The 21,578-nt window shown below is 54.3% G+C and overlaps 3 protein-coding genes across 4 annotated transcripts; all 3 read right to left on the bottom strand.

Moving 5' to 3' along the window:
- Positions 1-1,723: 1,723 nt before the first annotated feature.
- KLK10 (kallikrein related peptidase 10) lies at positions 1,724-5,796 on the bottom strand. Its single transcript, XM_045441678.1, has 6 exons — positions 5,669-5,796; positions 5,125-5,229; positions 4,210-4,390; positions 3,338-3,612; positions 2,994-3,127; positions 1,724-2,359 (listed from the first exon to the last, which is right to left on the bottom strand). The coding sequence occupies exons 2-6, from the start codon at positions 5,213-5,215 to the stop codon at positions 2,207-2,209; spliced, it is 834 nt and encodes a 277-aa protein (XP_045297634.1). The 5' UTR covers positions 5,216-5,229; positions 5,669-5,796; the 3' UTR covers positions 1,724-2,206.
- A 3,938-nt stretch (positions 5,797-9,734) lies between these two features.
- On the bottom strand, positions 9,735-14,651 carry KLK11 (kallikrein related peptidase 11). Of its 2 annotated transcripts, XM_045441677.1 has the most exons (6): positions 14,438-14,651; positions 12,488-12,562; positions 11,907-12,063; positions 11,267-11,532; positions 10,600-10,736; positions 9,735-10,189 (listed from the first exon to the last, which is right to left on the bottom strand). In XM_045441677.1, exons 2-6 carry the CDS (start codon positions 12,525-12,527, stop codon positions 10,037-10,039), a joined length of 753 nt encoding a protein of 250 aa, XP_045297633.1. In that variant the 5' UTR covers positions 12,528-12,562; positions 14,438-14,651; the 3' UTR covers positions 9,735-10,036. The 2 variants fall into 2 exon arrangements, with proteins under 2 accessions (XP_045297633.1, XP_045297632.1); XM_045441676.1 differs by lacking the exon at positions 9,735-10,189 and having other exon boundaries at positions 10,204-10,736.
- A 977-nt stretch (positions 14,652-15,628) lies between these two features.
- KLK12 (kallikrein related peptidase 12) lies at positions 15,629-20,674 on the bottom strand. The gene is made up of 6 exons (XM_045441675.1): positions 20,338-20,674; positions 20,100-20,155; positions 19,218-19,377; positions 18,172-18,431; positions 16,895-17,028; positions 15,629-15,996 (listed from the first exon to the last, which is right to left on the bottom strand). Exons 1-6 carry the CDS (start codon positions 20,364-20,366, stop codon positions 15,841-15,843), a joined length of 795 nt encoding a protein of 264 aa, XP_045297631.1. The 5' UTR covers positions 20,367-20,674; the 3' UTR covers positions 15,629-15,840.
- Between the last annotated feature and the right edge of the window lie 904 nt (positions 20,675-21,578).

The following is a 21,578-nucleotide window of genomic DNA, read 5'->3' as shown; positions in this document are numbered from 1 at the left end:
AAAAAAAAAAAAAGAAAATCACAGCAAATAAATCCGAGTCCCTGCTTTCAAGGACTGAGTTGAGGGAGGCAGGGGACAGACAGCTCATTAAGCAGTAAACAAATAAATGAGGTCGTTTCAGCTCTAACAAGTGTTGCAAAAATAAATAAGTAAATAAACCGAGCAATGGATTGTTGTCCCGGTAAGGGCAGGAGACCCTTATAGCCAGGGCAATCCTGGAAGTCTTCTTTGAAGAGGTGACCTTTGAGTAGAAACCTGAGTAAGCAGAAACCTGAATGACAAGAATGGAAGTCTTGCCTGTCTCCCTGACCTGACCAGCAGCTCCTTGAGGGAGAGCTCAGGCTGATTCATCTCCAGGACCTGGAGTAGGTAGGACACAGCTCAATAAACACTTGTACTGTGATGGTTACAGGAATGGGTGATTTGTCTTTAAAAATGAATCGAGGAGCCCCTGGGAGGCTCAGTCGGGTGGGTGTCCGACTTCAGCTCAGGTCATGATCTCACAGATCTTGAGTTCAGGCCCCGCATCGGGCTCTGTGCTGACAGCTCGGAGCCCGGAGCCTGCTTCGGATTCTGTGTCTCCCCCTCTCTCTGCCCCTCCCCCGCTCACACTCTGTCGGTCTCTCCGTCTCTCAAAAAGAAATAGACATTAAACAAATTGTTTTCAGTGAATCAAGTTTTCAAGTTCCCACCTACTTTGCTTCTGATTCTTGCATGACAAACTCCGCTAATATGCCTGATTGGCGTTTCCTGGGTGTGCTACGGGGGGTGGAGGAAGGAAGCTGGGGAGGCTCAGGGCTGGAAACTGTGGGCCAGGCTTCTGTGGGCTCTGTGAGGGCAAGGACCGTGTGATTGGCGTCGCCACTGTGTTCCCAGTGCCCAGCATCAGGCCTGCCATATAATAGGTGCTCAATAAATTGGTGTTTGAAAAGGCAAACAAGAACAACCTGGCTGGGAAAGTTCTGCTGTGCAGATGTTCAGCTGATGTAATTAATATCTCCAGAGTCCAGGCTAAGTGGAGACACCTCTGCCTGGATTCTGTGTGTAATACCCTCCAGCAGAGAAATATTTACATGGAGATACTTTCAGGGAGAGGAAAAAGAACTCTTCTCCTTCCAAAGTTTCAGGGTGAAATTTCAAAGCCCGTTTGGAGTGGGTTGGGCATGGAGGCAGCCTGGGGGCTGTGGGTGTTGGATCGGAGGGCGAGAACAGAGATACAGAGTTGAGCTGGGACTGGAGCTTGTGGTTGGTGAGGGAATGGAGACGGATCTAACCAAGAACTTTCCCCTAAATCTCAGAGGGCTTCTTTCTGTCAACTTAGCAACTGAGGTGGGGAGAGTTCCTCTGGTCTTAGAGGCTGAGATGGGTCCAGGGTAAGGTCCCCTTGGGTTCCCGTGGCCCCAGGAAGGCAGAGAAGGTACCAGATGACTCAGAGGTGGCCCAGCTCCTGCTGGCACAGGAGGGACTGGTGTCAGGCAGACCCAGATGTGGCAAACAGTGGGAGGGAGGGAGGAAGTGGTTAAGGGGTGCTTCGTGGAACTTGAGAGGAGGGTGGGGAATGTGATTCTCCCATCAACCCTGAGGGCTGGGGATGGTGAGGGGGAGTTTTGGACTGGGGGCTACGCCTGTGCTCTTCTCCCCGGGACACAGAGCGACATATGTTCTCACCAGGACCTGTTGGCAGGTCATGACAACAGGTAACATTTAGTCAGGGCTCACCACCCACTGTGTTAATGCTTTACTGATAATTACCATAGCAACCTACACACTCATGTTATATCATAGTCTCCTCACAGTGGGAATATGAGGTAGGCACTGCATTGTCCTCATTTTCCAGGTGAGGAAATAGAGGCCCAGAGAGGGTGCTTAGCTTGCCTGAGGTCACACAGCAGGGAGTGGTAGAGGAAGCCTGGCTTGGTGAGTGACAACTCCTCTCAGAGATGGGGTGACAACCAGCTTCCTTGTTTCTCTTAAATTAAAAAAAAAAAACAAAAAACTTTGCCATCGCTTTTGGCAGTTTGGCTCCAAAGCGGGCAGAGAGCAGCAGTGGGCAGGGGGTGGGGTGGGGTGGTAAAGGGAGGAGGAGAGACATCAGCAGGTGTGGATGGGCAGCGGAGGTTCGAGCGGGGCAGGGGAGGAGCCCAGCCCCCCAGCAGCTGCCCAGGAAGGGAGAAGAGGCAGCTAGTAGAGGCTCCGGGCCTGGGGGTCAGTTGGAGCGTAGCGTTTTCTCTATCCAGGAGGTGTACTTGCAGATTTGAGTGTAGACAGCCGGATGCTGAGCAGAGCCGCAGGGGTAAATGCCCCATGAAAGGATGCCCTGCAGGGTCTCATCACAGACCAGAGGGCCACCAGAGTCACTCTGGGGGTGGGGGAAGGAGAGATCAAATAAATGCACCAATTCAAAGGCTGCCACTTGGGGCTCTGGGGGTTGGGTAGGGTCGGAGTTGTGTTTGGACACTTTGGAACCTCTGTCCCGCCCCCCCCCCGCCCCTCCCCCATGCTCTCTCTCAAAAATAAATAAAACATTAAAAAAAAAAAAAAAGATGAGGTGGGTTAAGTATGAGCTGGGTTTGGGATGGGGCCGGACTAGGGGTTGTGGACATTGGATGGGGGGGGGGGGGGAGGGACGAGAGTGGAGATGGGGTAGAGCTGGGACTGTAGCTTGTGATGAGGTGGGGGGAGGTAGACATGGGCCGACAGAGAGGGATGGGGTGGGGGTCTAGGCTTGCGGATGGCAATGCTGTTGAGGACGGGGTCAGAAGTTGGTAGGGCCGGGCGCCAGCAGATGGACCCAAGGAGGTAGAGTCGGACGTGGGGTGGGGATGGAGGTTGGGGTAGGGATGGGCTCATGTTGGACATGGGGATGACACTGGGGTAGGGATGGGATCGTGTTGGACACGGGGTGTAGGGTTGGGAACAAGGATGGGGCGTTCCAATTTCCCATAACCCTATCCTAGCTCCCATGAGTGAGACCCTCCCTGGCCAGTTCCTACCTGGCAGGGGTCCTGACCCTGGTCCAGTCCTGCACACATCATGTTGTTGGTGACCACACCAGGGTAGAAGACCTCGCATTCTTTAGGACTCAGGACAGTGACCCTGGAGCAACTCAGGCCCTTGTTGTACTTCACTGACAGGAGAAAATAGGAGGTGATACTGTGGCCAGACCTCCAGTCCTCCAGGACTCAGGAGTCCAGATACCCAGACCCCAGGCCTCCAGCCCCTCCTTCCCCAGACCCAGGGTCCCACCCCCCCCAACCCCCTCCCCCCTCAGACCCAGGAGTCCTGGCCCTCAGTTCCTCTTCCCCAAGATACAGGCTTCAGGGTGCCCAGCTCTTGCCTCTTCGGGTGGCCGTGGTGCCCCAGCCAGCCACCTGGCACTGGTCTCCCGGCTGGGCACAGCGGTAGGGCAGGCGCAGGGTCTGGATGCGAGGCCCCAGCACAGCCGGCCTGACCAGCTTCAGCAGCATGAGGTCATGCTCGTCTGTCCGCCGCGGCAGGATGGGGCCCAAGCCATGCTGGTACTTGGGGTGGACGATGGGCCGGGTGGTCCTGCGGAGCTGCTCGCCCTGGATAAGCAGCAGGTGGTCGTCCCCAACGCGAGCCCACAGAGGCCTGGGGAGGGAAGAGCCGTGTGAAGGTAAAGCCTTTGTAGGGACGGGGACAAGACTCTGAGTCGGTGGGAAGGAGGGGACTGGCCCCATGGTGGGAGCCCAGACTCCTGGGTCTGAGGGAGAGAAACGGGGGGCTGGGACTCCTGGGTCTGAGGGAGGAGGAGGTGGGGGAGAAGGGACCTGGGGATCTGAGTTCTGCAGGAATTGAGGACTGGGGGTCTACCTGGTAAGCCTACCACTCCTGTCCTTCCTCAATGGGGACTCGTGAGGTGAACTATGTCTTTAGTTCTAAAGTCCTAACCACACCGGACCCGGACTTGGGTCTGTTGCATGCAACTATCCACCCTTCAGGGGAGCCCAAGGAGTATCTACTAGACAAAGGGCAGCGGACGAGCCCGAAAGCCCTGAGAAGGATCTACAGTGCCCCCTGGAGGCCACAGCCCAACCCTGCCTCACCTCCTGCAGGAAGCCCTCCAGAACTGACTCCCGCAAGGAGCTCGGAGAGGTCCATACCCTCAAGTGCCCCCGCTCTTCCCGCCGCCTCCCCGGGGCCTGCCTCCACCGCCCCTCCGTGGCTGCCCTGAGGAGCTCCCCCTACTTGTTCCCGCAGTGCGCGGCTGTGAGCACCCAACTCTTGTCCACCAGGACGCCCGCGCAGTGGAACTTGAGGCCATCGAAGAGGGAGACCTGCCAGGGCTGCGAACCGCGTGCGCACGGGGCGCCGGAGGCCACAAGGTCTAAGTCGGTGTCGTTTCTGGGGAGCAGCGCCGCCTCCGCGGCTGGAGAAAGAAAAGGGGTGGAGACAGGGCAGGAGCTGGGCTTGGGGCCACAGCTGGGCCGTGCGACGGGCCTGCGGGGCCCGCGGCCAGACCCGGGAACCTGGGGGAGAGGATTGGAGATTGGGGGTCCTGCAGGAACTGAATGGAAGTGGCGGAGAAGGACCGCGGGAAAGGAGAAGGAGGCGGGGACCGAGCGGAGTGGAGTTGGGGAGAGCGAACAGGGAGGGTCTGGAGGGACGGGGACAGAATGCAGCGCTCGAAGCAGCGACCCGGCACCAGGGGGCGGGGATAGAGGAGGGCGGGCTGGAATAGCGCCGCTGAACGGTGAGAGGGCCGAGGGCCAAAAGCTGTGAGGCAAGACCTGGGAGATCATTGGGCGGAGTTAGAAGAAGCGGGGACAGAAAGGGACTGAGAGAGGGGACTGGGCGGAGTTGGAAGGAGCGGGGACCGAAAGGGACTGAGAGAGGGCACGGGGTTAGTCAGGGGCCGGGAAGGAAGCCGAGAGGAGAAGGGAGGAGTAGGGATCCAGGCGCAGTGCAGGGGGCGCGATCCCCCAGAGCGGAGCTCGGAGGGAGACCCACCTGACTTGGGGTGGGGGGGGGCAGCACTGGATCAGCAGGTGGGGCCTGGGGTCCCCGGAGGAGCAGAGTCGCGCGGGGGTTGGTGATGAGAGCACACTCCGCCATCTCCCCTGGTCCCTGGCACCTCCCGCCAAGCCCTGTCCCCCGCCTCACCCCAGAGTTGCGTCACGAGCAGCGGCAGCAGCAGCATTGCCCGGGCCCGGGGGCCAGAGGCGGTGGAGGGGTGGAGGTGTGGAGATCTCATGGCCGGGACCGAGGCTAGGGGGCGAGGGCGGATTAAAACGGATGCCCCGTCAGAGACCTGCACCCACGGCGCCCGTCCGCCCGTCCTGGGCTAACCCAGCCCGCGAAGACCCGCTTAACCTGCGGCCGACGACTTCAGGGACAGGGGGACGGGCGACTCGGGCCAGAATACCAGGGATGGGCACCATTACCCTAATGACGCCCCCCGTGGCGTCCTCCAGACCTCCCTGTGCCCGAAGGGGGAGTCATCTCAGGACCCCGGCTTCCCCGGACTGCCGGCCAAACAGCATTTGGGTTTCGCCCTCCTTCACAGGTGGCGCGAGGGTCCGAGGCTCAGAGGCGCGCCCGATTGATAGGGAAATTGAGGCTCAAACAGGGCTCGTGCCCGCGACCCGAAGGTCCCCACCCATGCTCTCACAACCCGCCCCTACCAGGGTAGGGCATCCCACCTCACCTGGGAGTCGCTGGTAGGGAGGAGGGCTGGTGAGGAGGAGGGAGGAGACTCAGAAGGGCCTCTGCCCTGCCGCCGAGTGGGCCGCCGAATCCTCTGCCCAGGGACCCCTGGCCTGGCCTTCCCTTTTAACCCCGAAGAGCCCGGAAATTTCCCCACCCTCCCCCCAGGGGTTCACTCCCTCCCTTTCCCTCTCCCTAATTATACCGTGGGTGGGGCTGGCACCCAACCTGGGCCCCAGATTCCTGCTCTGGGAGGGGCCCAGGGAATACAGGCTCTTTCCAGGGCCCCAAACACCCTTTTTGGAGCTGGATTCCATGGGGATTCCCCAGGTCTCCTGTTCCAAGAAGTCTTCTCAGCTGGGGAGAGAGGATCCCAGGGAGCCTAAGGGTCTTGAGGAGAGCGTGGGAGAGAGGTGATTGTGAGGGAGAGGAAAATAAACAGGGAAATGCATACCTAGCATAACAGAGAGAAGCCAGAATGCTGGCCAGGAGAGAGGGAGGCAGAGAGAAAAGACAGATGGAAGGAAAGGGTTGGAGCCACACGGACTGAGACACAAAGAGACAGAAAGGAGGCAGAGGGGGAATGAGCCAGAGCTCAGAGCCTGAGCAATGATGCTCTGTGCTGAGTTCATCCTCACAGCCAGAACAGGGGGCTCAACAGGTGGCCCAGTGGGTAGTGTCCCTTCCTCATGTTGGGAGGGGGGGGGACGCTGCACATCACACCCAGGTGTGGTCACGTCACATCCTGCCACCTGCGTGTCTTCAGGTGACACATAGGCCCATGAATCACAGGAGGCCAAGGCCACAGAAGAATGTCAGTATCACCTGGGTCAGCTGCTCCATACTTTCCTTTCAGATGAGAAATGGGAGGCCCAGAGAAGGCAGTGATTCACAGGAGGTCACACAGCAAATCCACCTAACAACCAGGAGGCCCCAGTTCCAGCTCTAGGCTCTTTTTTTTTTTTTTTTAATTTTTTTTTAACGTTTATTTATTTTTGAGATAGAGAGAGACAGAGCATGAATGGGGGAGGGTCAGAGAGAGAGGGAGACCCAGAATCTGAAACAGGCTCCAGGCTCTGAGCTGTCAGCACAGAGCCCGACGTGGGGCTCGAACTCACAGACCGCAAGATCATGACCTGAGCCGAAGTCGGATGCTTAACCGACTGAGCCACCCAGGCGCCCCAGCTCTAGGCTCTTATATCTCATGCCCACGACCTCTCCTGCAAGGTGAGCAAGACGTCAAAAAAGATTCTGAGTTCTGGACCATTTATGCGGCATCTTCTTCAGTGGGAATTGAGTTAACTCTAGAGGTTGTCCAGCTCCGGGCTGTCCAATGGAACTTCTTACAACGGTGGAAATGCCCTATGTGCGATATTCAGTACAACAACCAGATGTGGCTACAAAGCATTTGATATGTGGTGAGTGTCGGTTAAGCATCTGACTCGATTTCAGCTCAGGTCATGATCAGCATGGAGCCTGTTTGGAATTCTCTCTCCCTCTTTCTCTCAGTCCCTCCCCAGCTTGTGCACGTGCTCCGCCTCTCAAAATAAATAAATACACTTAAGTAAATAAATAAATAGCCCCATATGGTTAGTGGCTATCGTATTGGCCAGCACAGGTCTCGTGGAACTACCTAGCATGGAGGTTGGGAAAAAGAAAAACAATGATAGCTCCTTTTCTTAGGTCCTAATTATGTGCAGGCTGACTTAGCCTCGTGTGTTATTATACTTTTACGTTCATGGTTTTACAGATAAGAAAGTTGAGCCTTAATCGAGTTTCACTGTGTAGTTAAGAAATCAGTTTGCTTTAAAAAAGAAAAGGAAAAAGAAGAGAGAAGAGAAAAGGAAAGAAAAAAGAAGAGAAGAAAAAGAAAAAAGGAAAGGAAAGGAAAGAAAGGAAAGGAAAGAAAGGAAAGGAAAAGAAAGGAAAGGAAAGGAAAGGAAGGAAAAGGAAGGAAAGGAAAGGGAAGGAAAGGAAAGGGAAGGAAAGGAAAGGAAGGAAAAGGAAGGAAAGGAAAAGAAAGGAAGGAAAGGAAAGGAAAGGAAAGGGAAGGAAAGGAAAGGAAAAGAAAGGAAAAGGGAGGAAAGGAAAGGAAAGGAAAGGAAGGAAAGGAAAGGAAAGGAAAGGAAAGGAGAAAGGAAAGGAAAGGAAAGGAAAGGAGAAAGGAAAGGAAAGGAAGGAAAAGAAAGGAAAGGAAAAGAAAGGAAAGGAAAGGGAAGGAAAGGAAAGGAAAGGAAAGGAAAGGAGAAAGGAAAGGAAAGGAAGGGAAAGGAAAGGAAGGGAAGGGAAAGGAAGGGAAGGGAAGGGAAGGGAAGGGAAGGAAGTAAAGGAAAGGAAAGGAAAGGAAAAGAAGGAAAGGAAGTAAAGGAAAGGAAAGGAAAGGAAAGGAAGGAAGGAAAGGAAGGGAAGGGAAGGGAAGGGAAGGGAAGGAAATGAAGGAAAGGAAAGGAAAGGAAGGAAAGGAAAGGAAAGGAAAGGAAGGAAAGGAAAGGAAAGGAAAGGAAAGGAAAGGATGGGAAAGGAAGGAAAGGAAAGGAAAGGAAAGGAAAGGAAAAGAAAGGAAAGGAAAGGAAAGGAAGGAAAGGAAAGGAAAGGAAAGGAAAGGAAAGGAAAGGAAGGAAAGGAAAGGAAAGGAAAGGAGAAAGGAAAGGAAAGGAAAGGAAAGGAAAGGAAAGGAAGGAAAGGAAAGGAAAGGAAAGGAGAAAGGAAAAGAAAGGAAAGGAAAAGAAAGGAAAGGAAAGGAAAGGAAAGGAAAGGAAGGAAAGGAAAGAAAAGGAGAAAGGAAAGGAAAGGAAAGGAAGGAAAAGAAAGGAAAGGAAAAGAAAGGAAAGGAAAGGAAAGGAAGGAAAAGGAAGGAAAGGAAAGGAAAGGAAGGAAAGGAAAGGAAAGGAAAGGAGAAAGGAAAGGAAAGGAAAGGAAAGGAAAGGAAAGGAAGGAAAGGAAAGGAAAGGAAAGGAGAAAGGAAAAGAAAGGAAAGGAAAAGAAAGGAAAGGAAAGGAAAGGAAAGGAAAGGAAAGGAAAGGAAAGGAAGGAAAGGAAAGAAAAGGAGAAAGGAAAGGAAAGGAAAGGAAGGAAAAGAAAGGAAAGGAAAAGAAAGGAAAGGAAAGGAAAGGAAGGAAAAGGAAGGAAAGGAAAGGAAAGGAAGGAAAGGAAAGGAAAGGAAAGGAAAGGAAAGGAAAGGAAGGAAAAGGGAGGAAAGGAAAGGAAAGGAAGGAAAGGAAAGGAAAGGGAAGGAAAGGAAAGGAAAGGAAAGGAAAGGAAAGGAAAGGAAGGAAAGGAAAGGAAAGGAAAGGAAGGAAAGGAAAGGAGAAAGGAAAGGAAAGGAAAGGAAAGGAAAGGAAAGGAGAAAGGAAAGGAAAGGAAAGGAAAGGAAAGGAAAGGAAAGGAAAAGAAAGGAAAGGAAAAGAAAGGAAAGGAAAGGGAAGGAAAGGAAAGGAAAGGAAAGGAGAAAGGAAAGGAAAGGAAGGGAAAGGAAAGGAAGGGAAGGGAAAGGAAGGGAAGGGAAGGGAAGGAAAGGAAAGGAAAGGAAAGGAAAGGAAAGGAGAAAGGAAAGGAAAGGAAGGGAAAGGAAAGGAAGGGAAGGGAAAGGAAAGGAAGGGAAGGGAAGGAAAGGAAGTAAAGGAAAGGAAAGGAAAGGAAAGGAAAGGAAAGGAAAGAAAGGAAGTAAAGGAAAGGAAAGGAAAGGAAGGAAGGAAAGGAAGGGAAGGGAAGGGAAGGGAAGGGAATGAAGGAAAGGAAAGGAAAGGAAGGAAAGGAAAGGAAAGGAAAGGAAAGGAAAGGAAAGGAAAGGAAAGGATGGGAAAGAAAGGAAAGGAAAGGAAAGTAAAGGAAAGGAAAGGAAAGGAAAGAAAGGAAAGGAAAAAAGAAACCACCTTGCTTTAGATTCCTTGCTCTTCCCCTTACTGGCTGTGTGACTATATGAGCAAGTGACTTGTTTCTCTGTTCCCCCAGTTTCCTCATCTGCAAAATGGGTTCAATAATAGCACTTAATCTTTGTGAAGATTAAGTTAGTTGCTATGTTGAAAAGCCCTTGGACTAGGTGTGGCATATAGTAAGCACTCCAAAGATTCATTCACTCAGTAAGTATTTATTGAAACCTTGGTGAGTGCCTTTGGGGCTAGGGATACAACAGTGAACCAAACAACACTTCTCTCTCCCAGAATCACAAGTTACTACAAGGCAGGATTGGAACCCAGGCCTCACTAATTCCGAACCCCAAGTTGATTACTAAACCACAGCATGTCTCATAGTTAAGGTGGCTGAAAAGAAAATATATAAAGATGTCCTCTCTTGGGCTTGACTATTAACAGCATGAGCCACATCACCAAATAGGGATCAGGAATGTTGGGCTGTGGTAAGTTGGTCCTGGCTAATTATCCTCCATAGTCTTCTGGATCCAGTCTACATATTTGCAGACCTTGGTATAGACACCAGGCTTTCTGGTGACAGCGCATGGATCCTGGCCCCAGGAGATAATGCCTTGAAGAGACCCGTCACAGACCAGAGGGCCCCCAGAGTCACCCTGGGTATGGAGAGAGAGAAACCAGTCACAAAGGGGGGGAGGGTGGCCATAGGGGAGGGGCAGGATTGGGCATGGTGTTAGGGATAGTGTTGGGATTGGGGTGGAGGTTTAGGATGGGGTTGGCAAGAGAGTTGGGGATGCGGTTGGAGACATGGAGAGCAGTAAAGATGGGTGAGGGTTGGAAACGGATTGGGGGGTGGTTGGGGCTGGAGTTGGGGGTGGGAATGGGGACAGAGCTGGGGATCACACAGAGGTTAGAAATAGGAACTAGGGGTGGAGAGAGACTGAGGGTTGCAGGGAGGGGAGACTGGGTTAGGGTTGGGGATGAGATTGGGATGTAGTTGAAGAGGCAGATGAGGTGGGAGATGGGCACGGGGATGTGGCTGGAGACCCAGGCCCTGCCCCCTGACCTGGCAGGAGTCTTTGCCCTCTTCCCGAACACTGGCACACACCATGGTGTCTGTGATATTGCCGGGATAGGCGTTCTCACACTCTTCGTGCTTAATGATGGTGATGTTGGCACATCGCAAGGTATGGGGCAGGTGCACTGTGGAAACGGCATGAAGGGGTGTGGACAATGAGAGCCCCCAGTCCCCTTCCCCATGCTACAGAGCCTGCTCTGGACCCAAGGGCCTTGCTCTGCCCCCACCCCACACCCAGGTCTTGCCCTTGCTGGCAGCCAGCTCATCTCTCTGCACTGGTAACACTACTGAGTAAATTTATGATGCCAGTTGTTCCAAATACACTATCTCTGATCCAGCCCTGGTAGGTGGGTGGAATTATCCTCATTGTATAGAGAAGAAAACCAAGGTTCAGCGAGGTGAAGCCACTTGCCTGAGGCCCCACAACTAGCAGGTTGTGGATCTGGCAATGTACACCATCACGTCTGTCTGACTCCAAGGCCCTGACTTTTGTCTCCCTCCTCCCCAACCCTTCCTTATCCCACCACTGACACCCCCAGGAACGCCCCTCTTGCACTCTCATACTCTATGACTCTCCCCTCTGCAGGTTCCTCTGGTTCCCCCTGTCCCTCTGTCCTCCCACTCCCCCTTCCGTGTCGCCCTCTGGAGCCCCTACACTGGGGGCTGGACGTCGTGCCCCAGCCAGAAATGAGGCAGCGGGTGCCAGGAGCGACGCAGCGTGACGACAGCGTGAGTGGTCGCACGGCCCGGGTGATGAAGGCCGCTGTCGACATCTTCACCAGCATGATGTCATTGCGGTGGTCTTTGTTGGGGAGGCTGTTGTTGAAGTCTGGGTGGGGGAAGGACTCGGTGGCCGTTCGGGTCTGCTCACAGCCATCCCGCCGCTGGAGGTTGTGCTCCCCCAGGTGAACTAAGTATCGGCTGAGGTGGGAGAGATGGCGTCAGAGGTGGAAGGTCAGGAAGAGAGGCAGGAGACAGGAGGTGAGGGGACACAGAGGGGAAGGGGAAGGGTTGAGTGCAACTGAGAGAAGAAAGCAACAAAGCTCCCCTCGCAACTTCATCCCCATTTCCCACCGAAGCCTCCTTCGAAACCGTAACCCCACTCGGCCCCCACCCCCTTCCCAACACCTCCCATCCTTCCGTCCTGTCTCAGCTCTGGGTCCATCTTCAATGCTCATGCCACCTCACCCGTGCCCGTCTCCGACCCCATGCCCATTCTCCCCATCCCCAAGCCCCTCTCCAACCATCTCTCCATCTCCAGCCCCCTGCCGGCCCGCCCCAGCCCCCGCACCCACGGCTTGCGGCAGTGAGCTGCTGTCAGGAGCCATTTGGGAGCGATGAGCGTTGCCCCACAGAGCAGCCGTGTCTTCTGGAACAGAGCCACCTGCCAGGGCTGGGAATGAGGAGAGCACTCATACCCCTTGATGATCCTGGTCTCTCCCCCTACATGCCCTAGAGGGGAGTGAGGGCAAAAGAGGGGCTCAGGCAGAAGTGGGGGTGGAGAGAACAGAGAGGGGGTGGGCGGTGTGGGCCCCAGCCCTGTGTCCTGCTGGATGGGCCAGATATTAAATGACTGAACTGCCTCCATACTGATTGGTCAGTAGCTACTGTTCTGGGCTCTTTGAGTATCTCCCCAGCTACCCTGGCCCTTCCCCTGGGACCCTCCTTGACCTCTCCCCATTTTGGCATCTAAAGGGATTATGTCTGGCCTGGCAAGGGGCATTTGGGACCTCATTATGGCTCATATACCCATTTAGATCTTCTATGGATTGTTCTGTATTTTGAGTATCAGCCCTGTCACTATCCAGACATAGAGGGCTGAGAGATCTTAAAGATTTGAGAAGGAGGCCCCTGCCCTCCTCCATTTCCCACATACCTGTTACCAGAGCAAGAATGATTAATCGCAGAATCATCATGGCCTGGAGAGGGGAAGGGCAGGCCCCAGGTTCTTCTGGGAACAAGAAGGGACAAGGGGCCAAATCACTTTATGGGGAGACTAGGGAGGGATTGCTTCATGTTGTCTCCTCCTCCCCTTCCCTGCTCTGGCTCCCCCCAGGGAGAAGCAACAGGGTTTGAGGAATCCCCAAGTTCTCACAGCATCCCGGCCTCCAAACCTTTAAAATAAATCTTTGAGGGGCGCATGGGTGGCTCAGTGGGTTAAGCCTCTGACTTTGGCTCAGGTCATGATCTCATGGTTCATGAGTTCGAGTCCCACATTGGGCTCTGCACTGACAGTGCAGAGCCTGCTTGGGATACTCTCTCTCTCCCTCTCTCTCTGCCCCTTCTCCCTCCCCCGCCCCGCTCTCTCAAAATAAATAATAAATAAACTTAAAAAAAATAAATCTTCGGTATCAAAGGTGGCCTTACAGGGGACTGATATCAGCTAAAAGCTTCTGGCAGCCAAAGAGAATATGGCAATTGCTGGGAGGGGCTTTGACTTTGGGGCAAGCGATTGGCCGGCTCCGTTTTAAGTCAGCCATGGTACCTGTGAGATGCTTTGGGGTGAATGTTTTCCTTCTTGCACACCTGAGACCTGGCCAGGCCCCAGCAGCTTGGGACAGGTGAATAAAAGGAACCAGCGTCATTTAGCATCCACCGCAGGGTGATATGGGCCCGTATAGCAGGGAGCTCAGCCTGGGACCGTGTTTTAGCCTTGTCTTTCTGAATGCCTGCCCCTTTGAAGGACAGGCAGATAGAGCTGGGCTCGGCCGGTCAGGGGAGAGGCCAGTGCCCTCAGCTGCCCTGGCCAGCAGGGGGAGGGGTGGAGGCTGGACTCAGCTATCAAAGTAGGGATCAGAGACACAGAGAGAGGCAGAGAGCACCCACCCAAGCCTAGAAGGGCAGAGCAGAGGGAGAAAGGGTGCGGAGGTAGAGGAGGCCAGGCACGCTGCATGGGGGGTGGGGGGGCGGTTGTGCCCTTCCCTCCCCGACTCACAGGCTCTGGGGCTGGGGCTCTGGGTGGCCGGTGGTGGTAGTGGTGGCGTAGGCAGCTGTGGCGGTTTGGGTCAGAGGCAGGTTGGGTCAGAGCATCAGGCACCAGGCAGGTGGCAGACGCGGGGTGGCCCGGATGACTAGGCCTCCTAAGCCCTGCCTTGTTGCCCTGGGGGTGGTGTGTGTGTGTGTGTGTGTGTGTGTGTGTGTGCCTGCCTGCCTCTGTCACCTCTCCAAGCCCCTCTTCTCTCTGCTTTTCTCTGTTTCTCCGACTTGTCTGCATCCTTCTTCGTCAGGCTGAATCTGTCTCTCTTTGTCTCTGCCGTTTCCTGCCTCTCTATAATTCTCTGTCATTTTTCTCTTTGCCTCTCTGGGCTTGTGCCTTTCTGTCTCTTCGTCTTTCTGTCTCTGTCTCTCTCTCAGTCTCTCCCTGCATGACTCTTTTAACTCTTTATCGTTCTTTGTGTCTCTCTGTCTCTGCCTCCCTATGCCTCCTTCTCTCTCTCCCCCCTCCACCTCAGTTTCCCAGCCCCTCTCTCTCTCCTGTCCCTTCTCCTCCCTCCCCACAGCCCAAGCCCAGATGGGCCCCTGGCCTCCTCAGGGCCTTCCCTTCTCCATTCCAAGGAGAGGGGAAACCGGGGTGTCACAGAGGTGGGGCCACTGCCAGCCGAAGGGGCAGGCCGGGAGGGTGGGGGAGGCAGGTTGGGGCCTGTGGGAGTCGAGGCCCAGGAAAGGGAGTCAGCCCTCTGCAAGGCCTCAGCCCCTAGCATTCCTCTGGGGCTTTGTTTCTGCCACCCACCCTCCCCTCCGCTCCCCTCTCCTGCCTCCGCCCCTACCCCCCCCCAGCACCCTGTTCCCCGCCCCCCCCCCCTCCAAATCCAGTTGTGACACTTACTCGCTGTGTGACTTAGGTCCAATGACTTCCGACTCGGAGCCACCTCAATATCCTGTCTGCCGATCCCTCTATCTCCCGGCTGGCTCCTTATCAGTTAGATCTCCTGCTTCCGTCCTGCCTCCTCTCTCCTCTCTCCCCTAACCAGAAGTGGGGCAAGACGACCGGGTATGGGTTCTGAAGGCAGCCAGGCCTGGCCTCAAACCCCGGCTCTGCCTCTTCCTACCACAGTGACGTGAGCCAAGGGACTCCACCCCGGTGAGGCTCAGTTTCTTCATCTAGGAGATGGGGGGACAGCCCTGCCTTGGGGTGATTGGGATGAGGACTCCGGGACAGCCGAGCACAGCAGGCGCTCAGCAAGTATCCCATGCTGTCACCATCACCCCGCACTCTCCTACCCCCAAATTCCCTTTCCATTCACTGGGGAGAAGCTCTCTTTTCAACTCCTGGACGGTGGTGAAGACAGAACCCCAGGGGTGGGCAGGACTATTTTAAGACCTAGTCTGGGTCCTCTTGCTTTCCAAGGCCACACCCCACCTTCCATCATCACAGACATAGTAAAACGAACCCACATCCCACATTAAATACAATGTGTGCTTGGGGCACCTGGGTGGCTCAGTCGGTTAAGTGTCCGACTTCGGGTCAGGTCGTGATCTCACGGTGAGTTCGAGCCCCACGTCGAGCTCTGTGCTGACAGCTCAGGGCCTGGAGCCTGCTTCTGATTCTGTGTCTCCCTCCCCTCAGCTCCTCCCCTGCTCACACTCCATCTCTCTCTCAAAAATAAATAAAGATTAAAAAAAAATTTTTTTAATTAAATATGACATGTGCTCAACAGCTCCAGCAAAGCCAACTTGGAATCCGCTACATGGAAGAATGTTGTTAGGTTTTATAGACATTTAATTAAATGGTCATGAATTTTGATTTTGCAATTTTCATTTGGCATTTTTGGGCCAATAATTTTTCCCCCTTCAGGTCCTTCATGGGCACTGTTCCTAAAGTGCTGGGTGGAGAAAAAAAAAAAAAAGGCCCTTATTTTTATTGTTATAAGTAAACTTTGCTACTCCATTCCTGTGTGGCTCCTAAGGGAAAACCCTCACCCTCTGTGGTCTCTATTCCTACAGTTGTGGGTACAGGACTTGATGAACCTCCTTCCTGTGTCAACCAGCATGGGGGCATCAAACAGACAGACACATCTCCTCCTCCAGTTATATTTATTCCAGGTAGTCACTCATTCCTTTCTCCCCCAACCATGGGTCTTAAAAGGGCTGGCTGGCGTTGGAGTTCTGGGAAGAAAATCCCCAGAGCAAGAAGGATGGGAGCCAGAGTGATAACGGGGGGCGGTGTTGGTGCTCTGAGGCTCACTCAGTGTAGCACCCAACCTGAGGGGTGGAGGTGGAGGGAGCAGGCTAGTTGTTCCTCATGACCATCCGGATCCAGTCCACATATTTGCAAATGTTGGTGTAGACTCCTGGGATGCCTTTTTGCCCACAAGGCTCCACAGTTCCCCAGGACACCAGACCTTGAAGGACTCCTCCACACACCAGGGGTCCTCCAGAGTCACCCTGGAATACAGAAGGAGAAGGAGCACTGAATAAATAAGGAAGAAATCCTGTTCCCATCTTCTTTTTCCTGACTCCCAAATCCATTCCCAGGCCTTGAAGACAGTGGGTCCGCGCTTGGTTATCAGAGAGAAGAGCGTTCCTCCGTTCCTGAGGTCAAGAGCAATGACTGACCAATAGGGAAGAGTACCCTGTTCCTAAGGGGCCAATCCCAGGGAAGGCAGGACTCCATAACAGGTGGTCGTGATGGGGGGGTGTCTCTCAAGGGGAATGGTTAGAGCTCTGGCCAATGAGTGAAGAGAGTATATTCGGTGACCAATCCCAGCGAAGGAGGTGGAAACCATAAGCGTTCTATAGAGGACAACTGGCACGGGCCCTGACCAATGAGGGAAAGAGCACAACCACCAGTGACCAATCCCAGCAAAGGAAGACGGGAGCTATAAAAGTTCTCTCAGGGACAAAGGCTAGGGAGCCCTAGCCAGCAGAGGGTGGCATCCTCCAACCTGAAGGACCCAAGAGGGCAAGGTAGTGGAATTGGAGGGCAGGAATGTCCACCAGGCTCCTTTCCCACCTCCATCCTAGATTCTCTCACTCTCTGACCTGGGCCAGTACTAACTGGATGATGGTATGGGGAGAGACAACCAGTTACACTCCTGAGTTCTAAATCCTTGCCAGCTCTTGGCCTTCCCCATCTTTCTTTGTCTCTTCCTGTCCCTCTCCTTATGCTCTTCCCATGTCTCCTTCTCCGTTCCCTCCTTTCCTCTATCCTCCCTCACCTAGCTCTTGCTGCTGTATATCCTGCGCCTCCCCTTCTTTCTGACCCCGCCTCTCTCCCCCATCTCCCTGCTCTGCCTCCTACTTCCTGTCCCGGGGTGACCGGGCATAGCCTGCATTCCCTCACCTGGCAGGCATCCGCCCCATCAGCGCCGCTGGCACACACCATGTTGTCCGTGATTTTCCCGGGGAACAGAGCCTGGCAGGCAGCACTGGAAACGATGGAGACATTGAGGCATTGGAGCAGGTCCGGGAATGGTTCTGGGGGTGGAAGGTAGAAGCCGCATTGTTCCCCAAAGCTTCCCATTTGGGGGCCACATCCTTCCACCAAAGGAAGCCAAATATAAGTCTATACTCTGCCCTCTTCCTGCGACTCTCCACAACAATCCTCAAACTTCTAGATTTCAGATTTATGACTTCATTTCATAGTGACCCTTGCCCCAGTTCATTGACACAAGTCCCCCTCTCCTTTAACCTATGACTCTGAGTGCCATAACTCAAGACACCTTTTGTCCCTCCAACCCCAGAAACAGTGAATCCGGACTTTTCTCCTTAAATTCCCCATGCGGTGCCCTTTGACCTTCAATCTTATTATACTTAGATCCCAACTTGACCTCATGTTCCCTCTCTGTCTCCAGACCCCACATTTCTTGTCTTCTCTTAAACGTCCAAACTCAGCTCTAAACCACTGCTCCAAAGTGAGTTCTGATCCTAGTTTATTTGACCCCAGACTCCATGACCCCTAACCTCTAGGGCTTTCAATCCCAGACCAGCAATCCCTGATTGAACCTCAGTTTCTAGCCTCAGATTGTGGCCAGCTTGTGCAACATCTGGATCCCATGTCCTCAACTCTACAATGACTTCTTTTTTAAAAAAAAATTTTTTTTTCAACGTTTATTTATTTTTGGGACAGAGAGAGACAGAGCATGAACGGGGAGGGGCAGAGAGAGAGGGAGACGCAGAATCGGAAACAGGCTCCAGGCTCTGAGCCATCAGCCCAGAGTCCGACGCGGGGCTCGAACTCACAGACCGCGAGATCGTGACCTGGCTGAAGTCGGACGCTTAACCGACTGCGCCACCCAGGCGCCCCTACAATGACTTCTAACACCAGAGTCTCTGACCCATGACCCAAGGTCCTATTTACCCGTGCCTTTTGCTCCAGTCTGATGATCCCTGCCATCACTCTGGCCTCTAATCACATCCCTGACCTATGGCTTCTGACTCCATACCCAACCCGTTGACCACTTTGACTCCCAAGACCCCTGGTCCACCATGATCTCTGACCCCAAAGCACAATCCCCATGTTTGACCCTTGATCCATCCTTCTGTTGGGATGACTCCTGATCTCTCGCCCTCCACCCCAGACTTTGCCCGTTCTGAGCCCTGACCCTGAGGCTCCCTTACTCCCTGGCTGATTGGTGATGCCCCAGCCTGAGATGTGGCACTTGGTGCCAGCCGCTGCACAGGTGGTGGGCAGGGGCAGGAGCTGGACGCTGTGGGTCAAGCGGACGGGTGTGCCCAGTCGCAGGAGCCGGAGGTCATTGTCATGGCTGTGCCCGGCTCTCTGGTAGCCGGGGTGGGTCACGGAGAAGCCACTGCGTCGGATCTGCTCTGTCCAGTCCAGACGGCTAAGACTGTGCTCCCCCAGGCGCACCCAGTACCTGCTGGGGGGGGAGGGGGGGTCAAGGTGGCTCAGCGGGGGGCAGTGGACCCCTGGCTCCCAGACCCTCCAGCCTTTCTCTGCTGCTTTGCACCTCAGTGTCCGTCCTCCCTCCCTCACACGCTTGCTCTGTCTCTCTGTCTCTCGTCTCTATCACTATCTTTCCATTTCCTGCATTTGCCTACTTCTTCTCCCCGAGTCCCTGCATCTCTGTCCCTTTCTGAGTCTCTTAGCCAGGGCAAGCGCAGCCAGCCTTCATGCTTGATGCTCTGTTCCCACCACCTAGAGGCTGCCTGGGCTGTTAGCACTGTCAGCTGAAGGAACGCGTGAGTAATGAGCGGACTCTCTCTGTTCTGTCCCTAATCAATCTGCCTCTTCGTGTTTGAAAGTGCCCTTTGGAAAAAACCTCAGAGTTTCCGACCTAGAAAGTCCAATCTCCTCATTTCGCAGATGGGACTGCTGAGACCCAGAGAAGATGCCCAGACTGGGTCAGGGAATAGCTGGGGTGGTGACAGATGTCATGTGGGAAAGAAGGGGAACACGAGGAAATGGAAGCAGGTAGATGAGCAGGTTCCAGGACCCCTCATGCCACCCACACTACCCGCCCCACCCAGCCCCACCCCAGACCCATTGTTGCGGAAGTCCTACTCTTTGTCTAACCTCAGAACCTTTTGTGGCAAGACCATTTCCTTACTCCTTGGCACCCCCATCTCCTACCCTGAGGGTTCTCCTCCCCATCACCTTTCTGCTGCCCACCCCTGGAAAAGACCACACCCAGACAGGGGCTTACCTGCCACTGCAGTGAGCAGCTGTGAGGACCCATCTGCGGCCAGTGAGGACCCCCCCACAACGCAGACTGGTGCCCTCAAACAGCCCTACTTGCCAAGGCTGTGAGTGACGGGCACACTCCTTGCCTTTAATAATCTTCTCTGTGGCCGGTTGGCTGAGCCCTGAGGACAGGGGTGTGGGCCAGAGAGATGGGGTCAGAGATCTAGAGATTGGGGCTCAGAGATAGGAAAAGAGATGCAGAGATGCAGAGATGAAGACACAGACAGGTGAGAGAGAGAGAGACCGTGAGAGAGAGTCAGAGACAGGGAGACAGAGACCCAGGGACAAATACAAAAAGACCCAGCGATGCCCAGAGACACAGAGAGGAAGAGAAAGAGAAAAAGACAGAGAGATGCCTAAAGATAGGAGGGAGACAGGGGCGCCTGGGTGGCTCAGTCGCTGAAGCATCCGACTCTTGGTTTTCGGCTCAGGTCACGATCTCACAGTTTCGTGAGCTGGAGCCCTGCATCGGGCTCTGTGCACAGAGCCTGCTTGGGATTCTCTGTCCCCCTCTCTGTCTGCCCCTCTCCCACTTGTACTGTCTCTGTCTCTAAATCAATCAATCAATCAATCGATCAATCTTAAAAAAAAAAAGATAGGAGTGAGACAGAGACAGACAAGCACAGAAATAGAGAGAAAAGACAGAGGCATAGTGACAAAAGACACAGAGAAGGTATAGATCCAAAGACAGAGGTGGCAGGGCCCCCAAGAGCTGGAGGTGAGTGGAGACATAGAGGCAGTCCCCTCCCCTCCTCAGTGCCAGACTGGGGATCAGACCTGGAGGGGGAGATCGGAGGGCCCCCTGTCAGGGAGGAAGGGCTTCCCGCCCCGCTGGGGAACTCACCAGAAACACACAGGAGCAACAGGATGCTGGAGCCCAGGGCGAGCCACCTCCAAGTCCTGGGAAATGTTGGGGGAATCTCAGAGATGGCCCTTTCCCTGTCAACCTGCCCCTCTCTTTGCCCACCCCGCCCGCCTGCCAGCAGCTCCAGGAGGACAGGATGCCTGCCCATCCCCCCCTCTGCCCATCTCGGGTTGGGGGGGGGGGTCACCTCATTGGTGACCACCTGCCCCCTCCTCACCTTGTCCCCCTGCTTGCTGGGACCTCCATGTAGCTGTCACAGTTCCAGCCTGTCTGCCTCTGCTATCTGTCTGTCCACCACCTGCCCGTCCTGTCATCCACTGGCCACCCCGCCAGTCAACTCTCCCACTGTCCACCTGGCTTCTCAGCCACCTGTCATGCTGCCCCACCTGTCCCCCTCCTTCTGTCTGTCTGCCCCAGACAGGCAGCTGACACAGCTTTTAACTCTCTTTGTTCCAGCCCATGCAATTTCCGGGTTGAGGGAAGGGGACCAGGAAGACTTGGGGTGGGGCACCCTCTCTAATCCCGCAGAAAATCTTCTCAGCTAATGGCACCTCATTGAGCTTTACAACTAAATGGGGAAAGGGGGGTTGGGCCCAGAATGGCTCTGGGGGAAAGACCCGGCCCCACTCCTTTTCCCCTTCTCTCCGAGCCAGTGCCCAGACCCATGACTGAAGGTGACCTGGGAATTGGGTTCTAATCCTCATTCCTAGTGAGGAAGGCTCAGGGAGGGTGGGGCCCTCCCCACCCCCCCCCCCCCCCCCCCCCCGCCCCTGCGGTGTGCAGGGAAGAGGCAGGAGGGTGAGTGTTTAAGAGCACAGGAGAGCGGAAGGGAGAGGCTGGGAAAGCCAGAGCTGAGAGAGCCCAGACTGAGAAGAGAAGGAAAGCATTTCGAAATAGATGATCAGAAAGAGACTGAAGAGGTTTCCAAGCTGGGTTCTGCAGAGTCTGATTCTAACTGAATTTTTTAAATGCACGGTCGACCCTCTTCCCTGTGAAGCCCACTTTTCCTATCTGCATGTGGCCGATTTATCTAATTACATGAAAGTTATTTATTTTTTTTTTTTCTCTTGCGTGAGGGCTTCCACTGGGAAAGAAAGGGAAACAGGGGACCGAGAGAGAGCCAGGGACAGGACAGTTTGTGCTGGTTCATCTGAGTTTTTGCTTCACCTGTGAGGGAGGAAGGGAGAGAGAGAGACACTCAGAGGGGAGGAAGTTGAGAGGGAAGGTGGTCAGAGGCAGAGGGAGTGTGAGGAAACAGAAGAAGACCCCCCCCCCCCCCCCCGTCACCTTCTCTCCGGTCTTGGATCTCTTTCCTTCTCTGATTTCATAATCGCAAATCTTCAGCTTTTACTTTCTTTTTTTTTTAAGTTTATTAAAAAATTTTTTAAATTTTATTTAGTTTGAGAGAGAGAGAGAGCGAGCATGAGCAGTGGAGGAACAGAGAGAGGGAGGGAGAGA

Source organism: Leopardus geoffroyi, chromosome E2, assembly GCF_018350155.1.
Source record: "Leopardus geoffroyi isolate Oge1 chromosome E2, O.geoffroyi_Oge1_pat1.0, whole genome shotgun sequence".
NCBI classification, from domain to species: Eukaryota; Metazoa; Chordata; class Mammalia; order Carnivora; family Felidae; genus Leopardus; species Leopardus geoffroyi.
The sequence above is the reverse complement of the archived record's forward strand: the minus strand, read 5'-3'. Positions and strand labels throughout refer to the sequence as shown.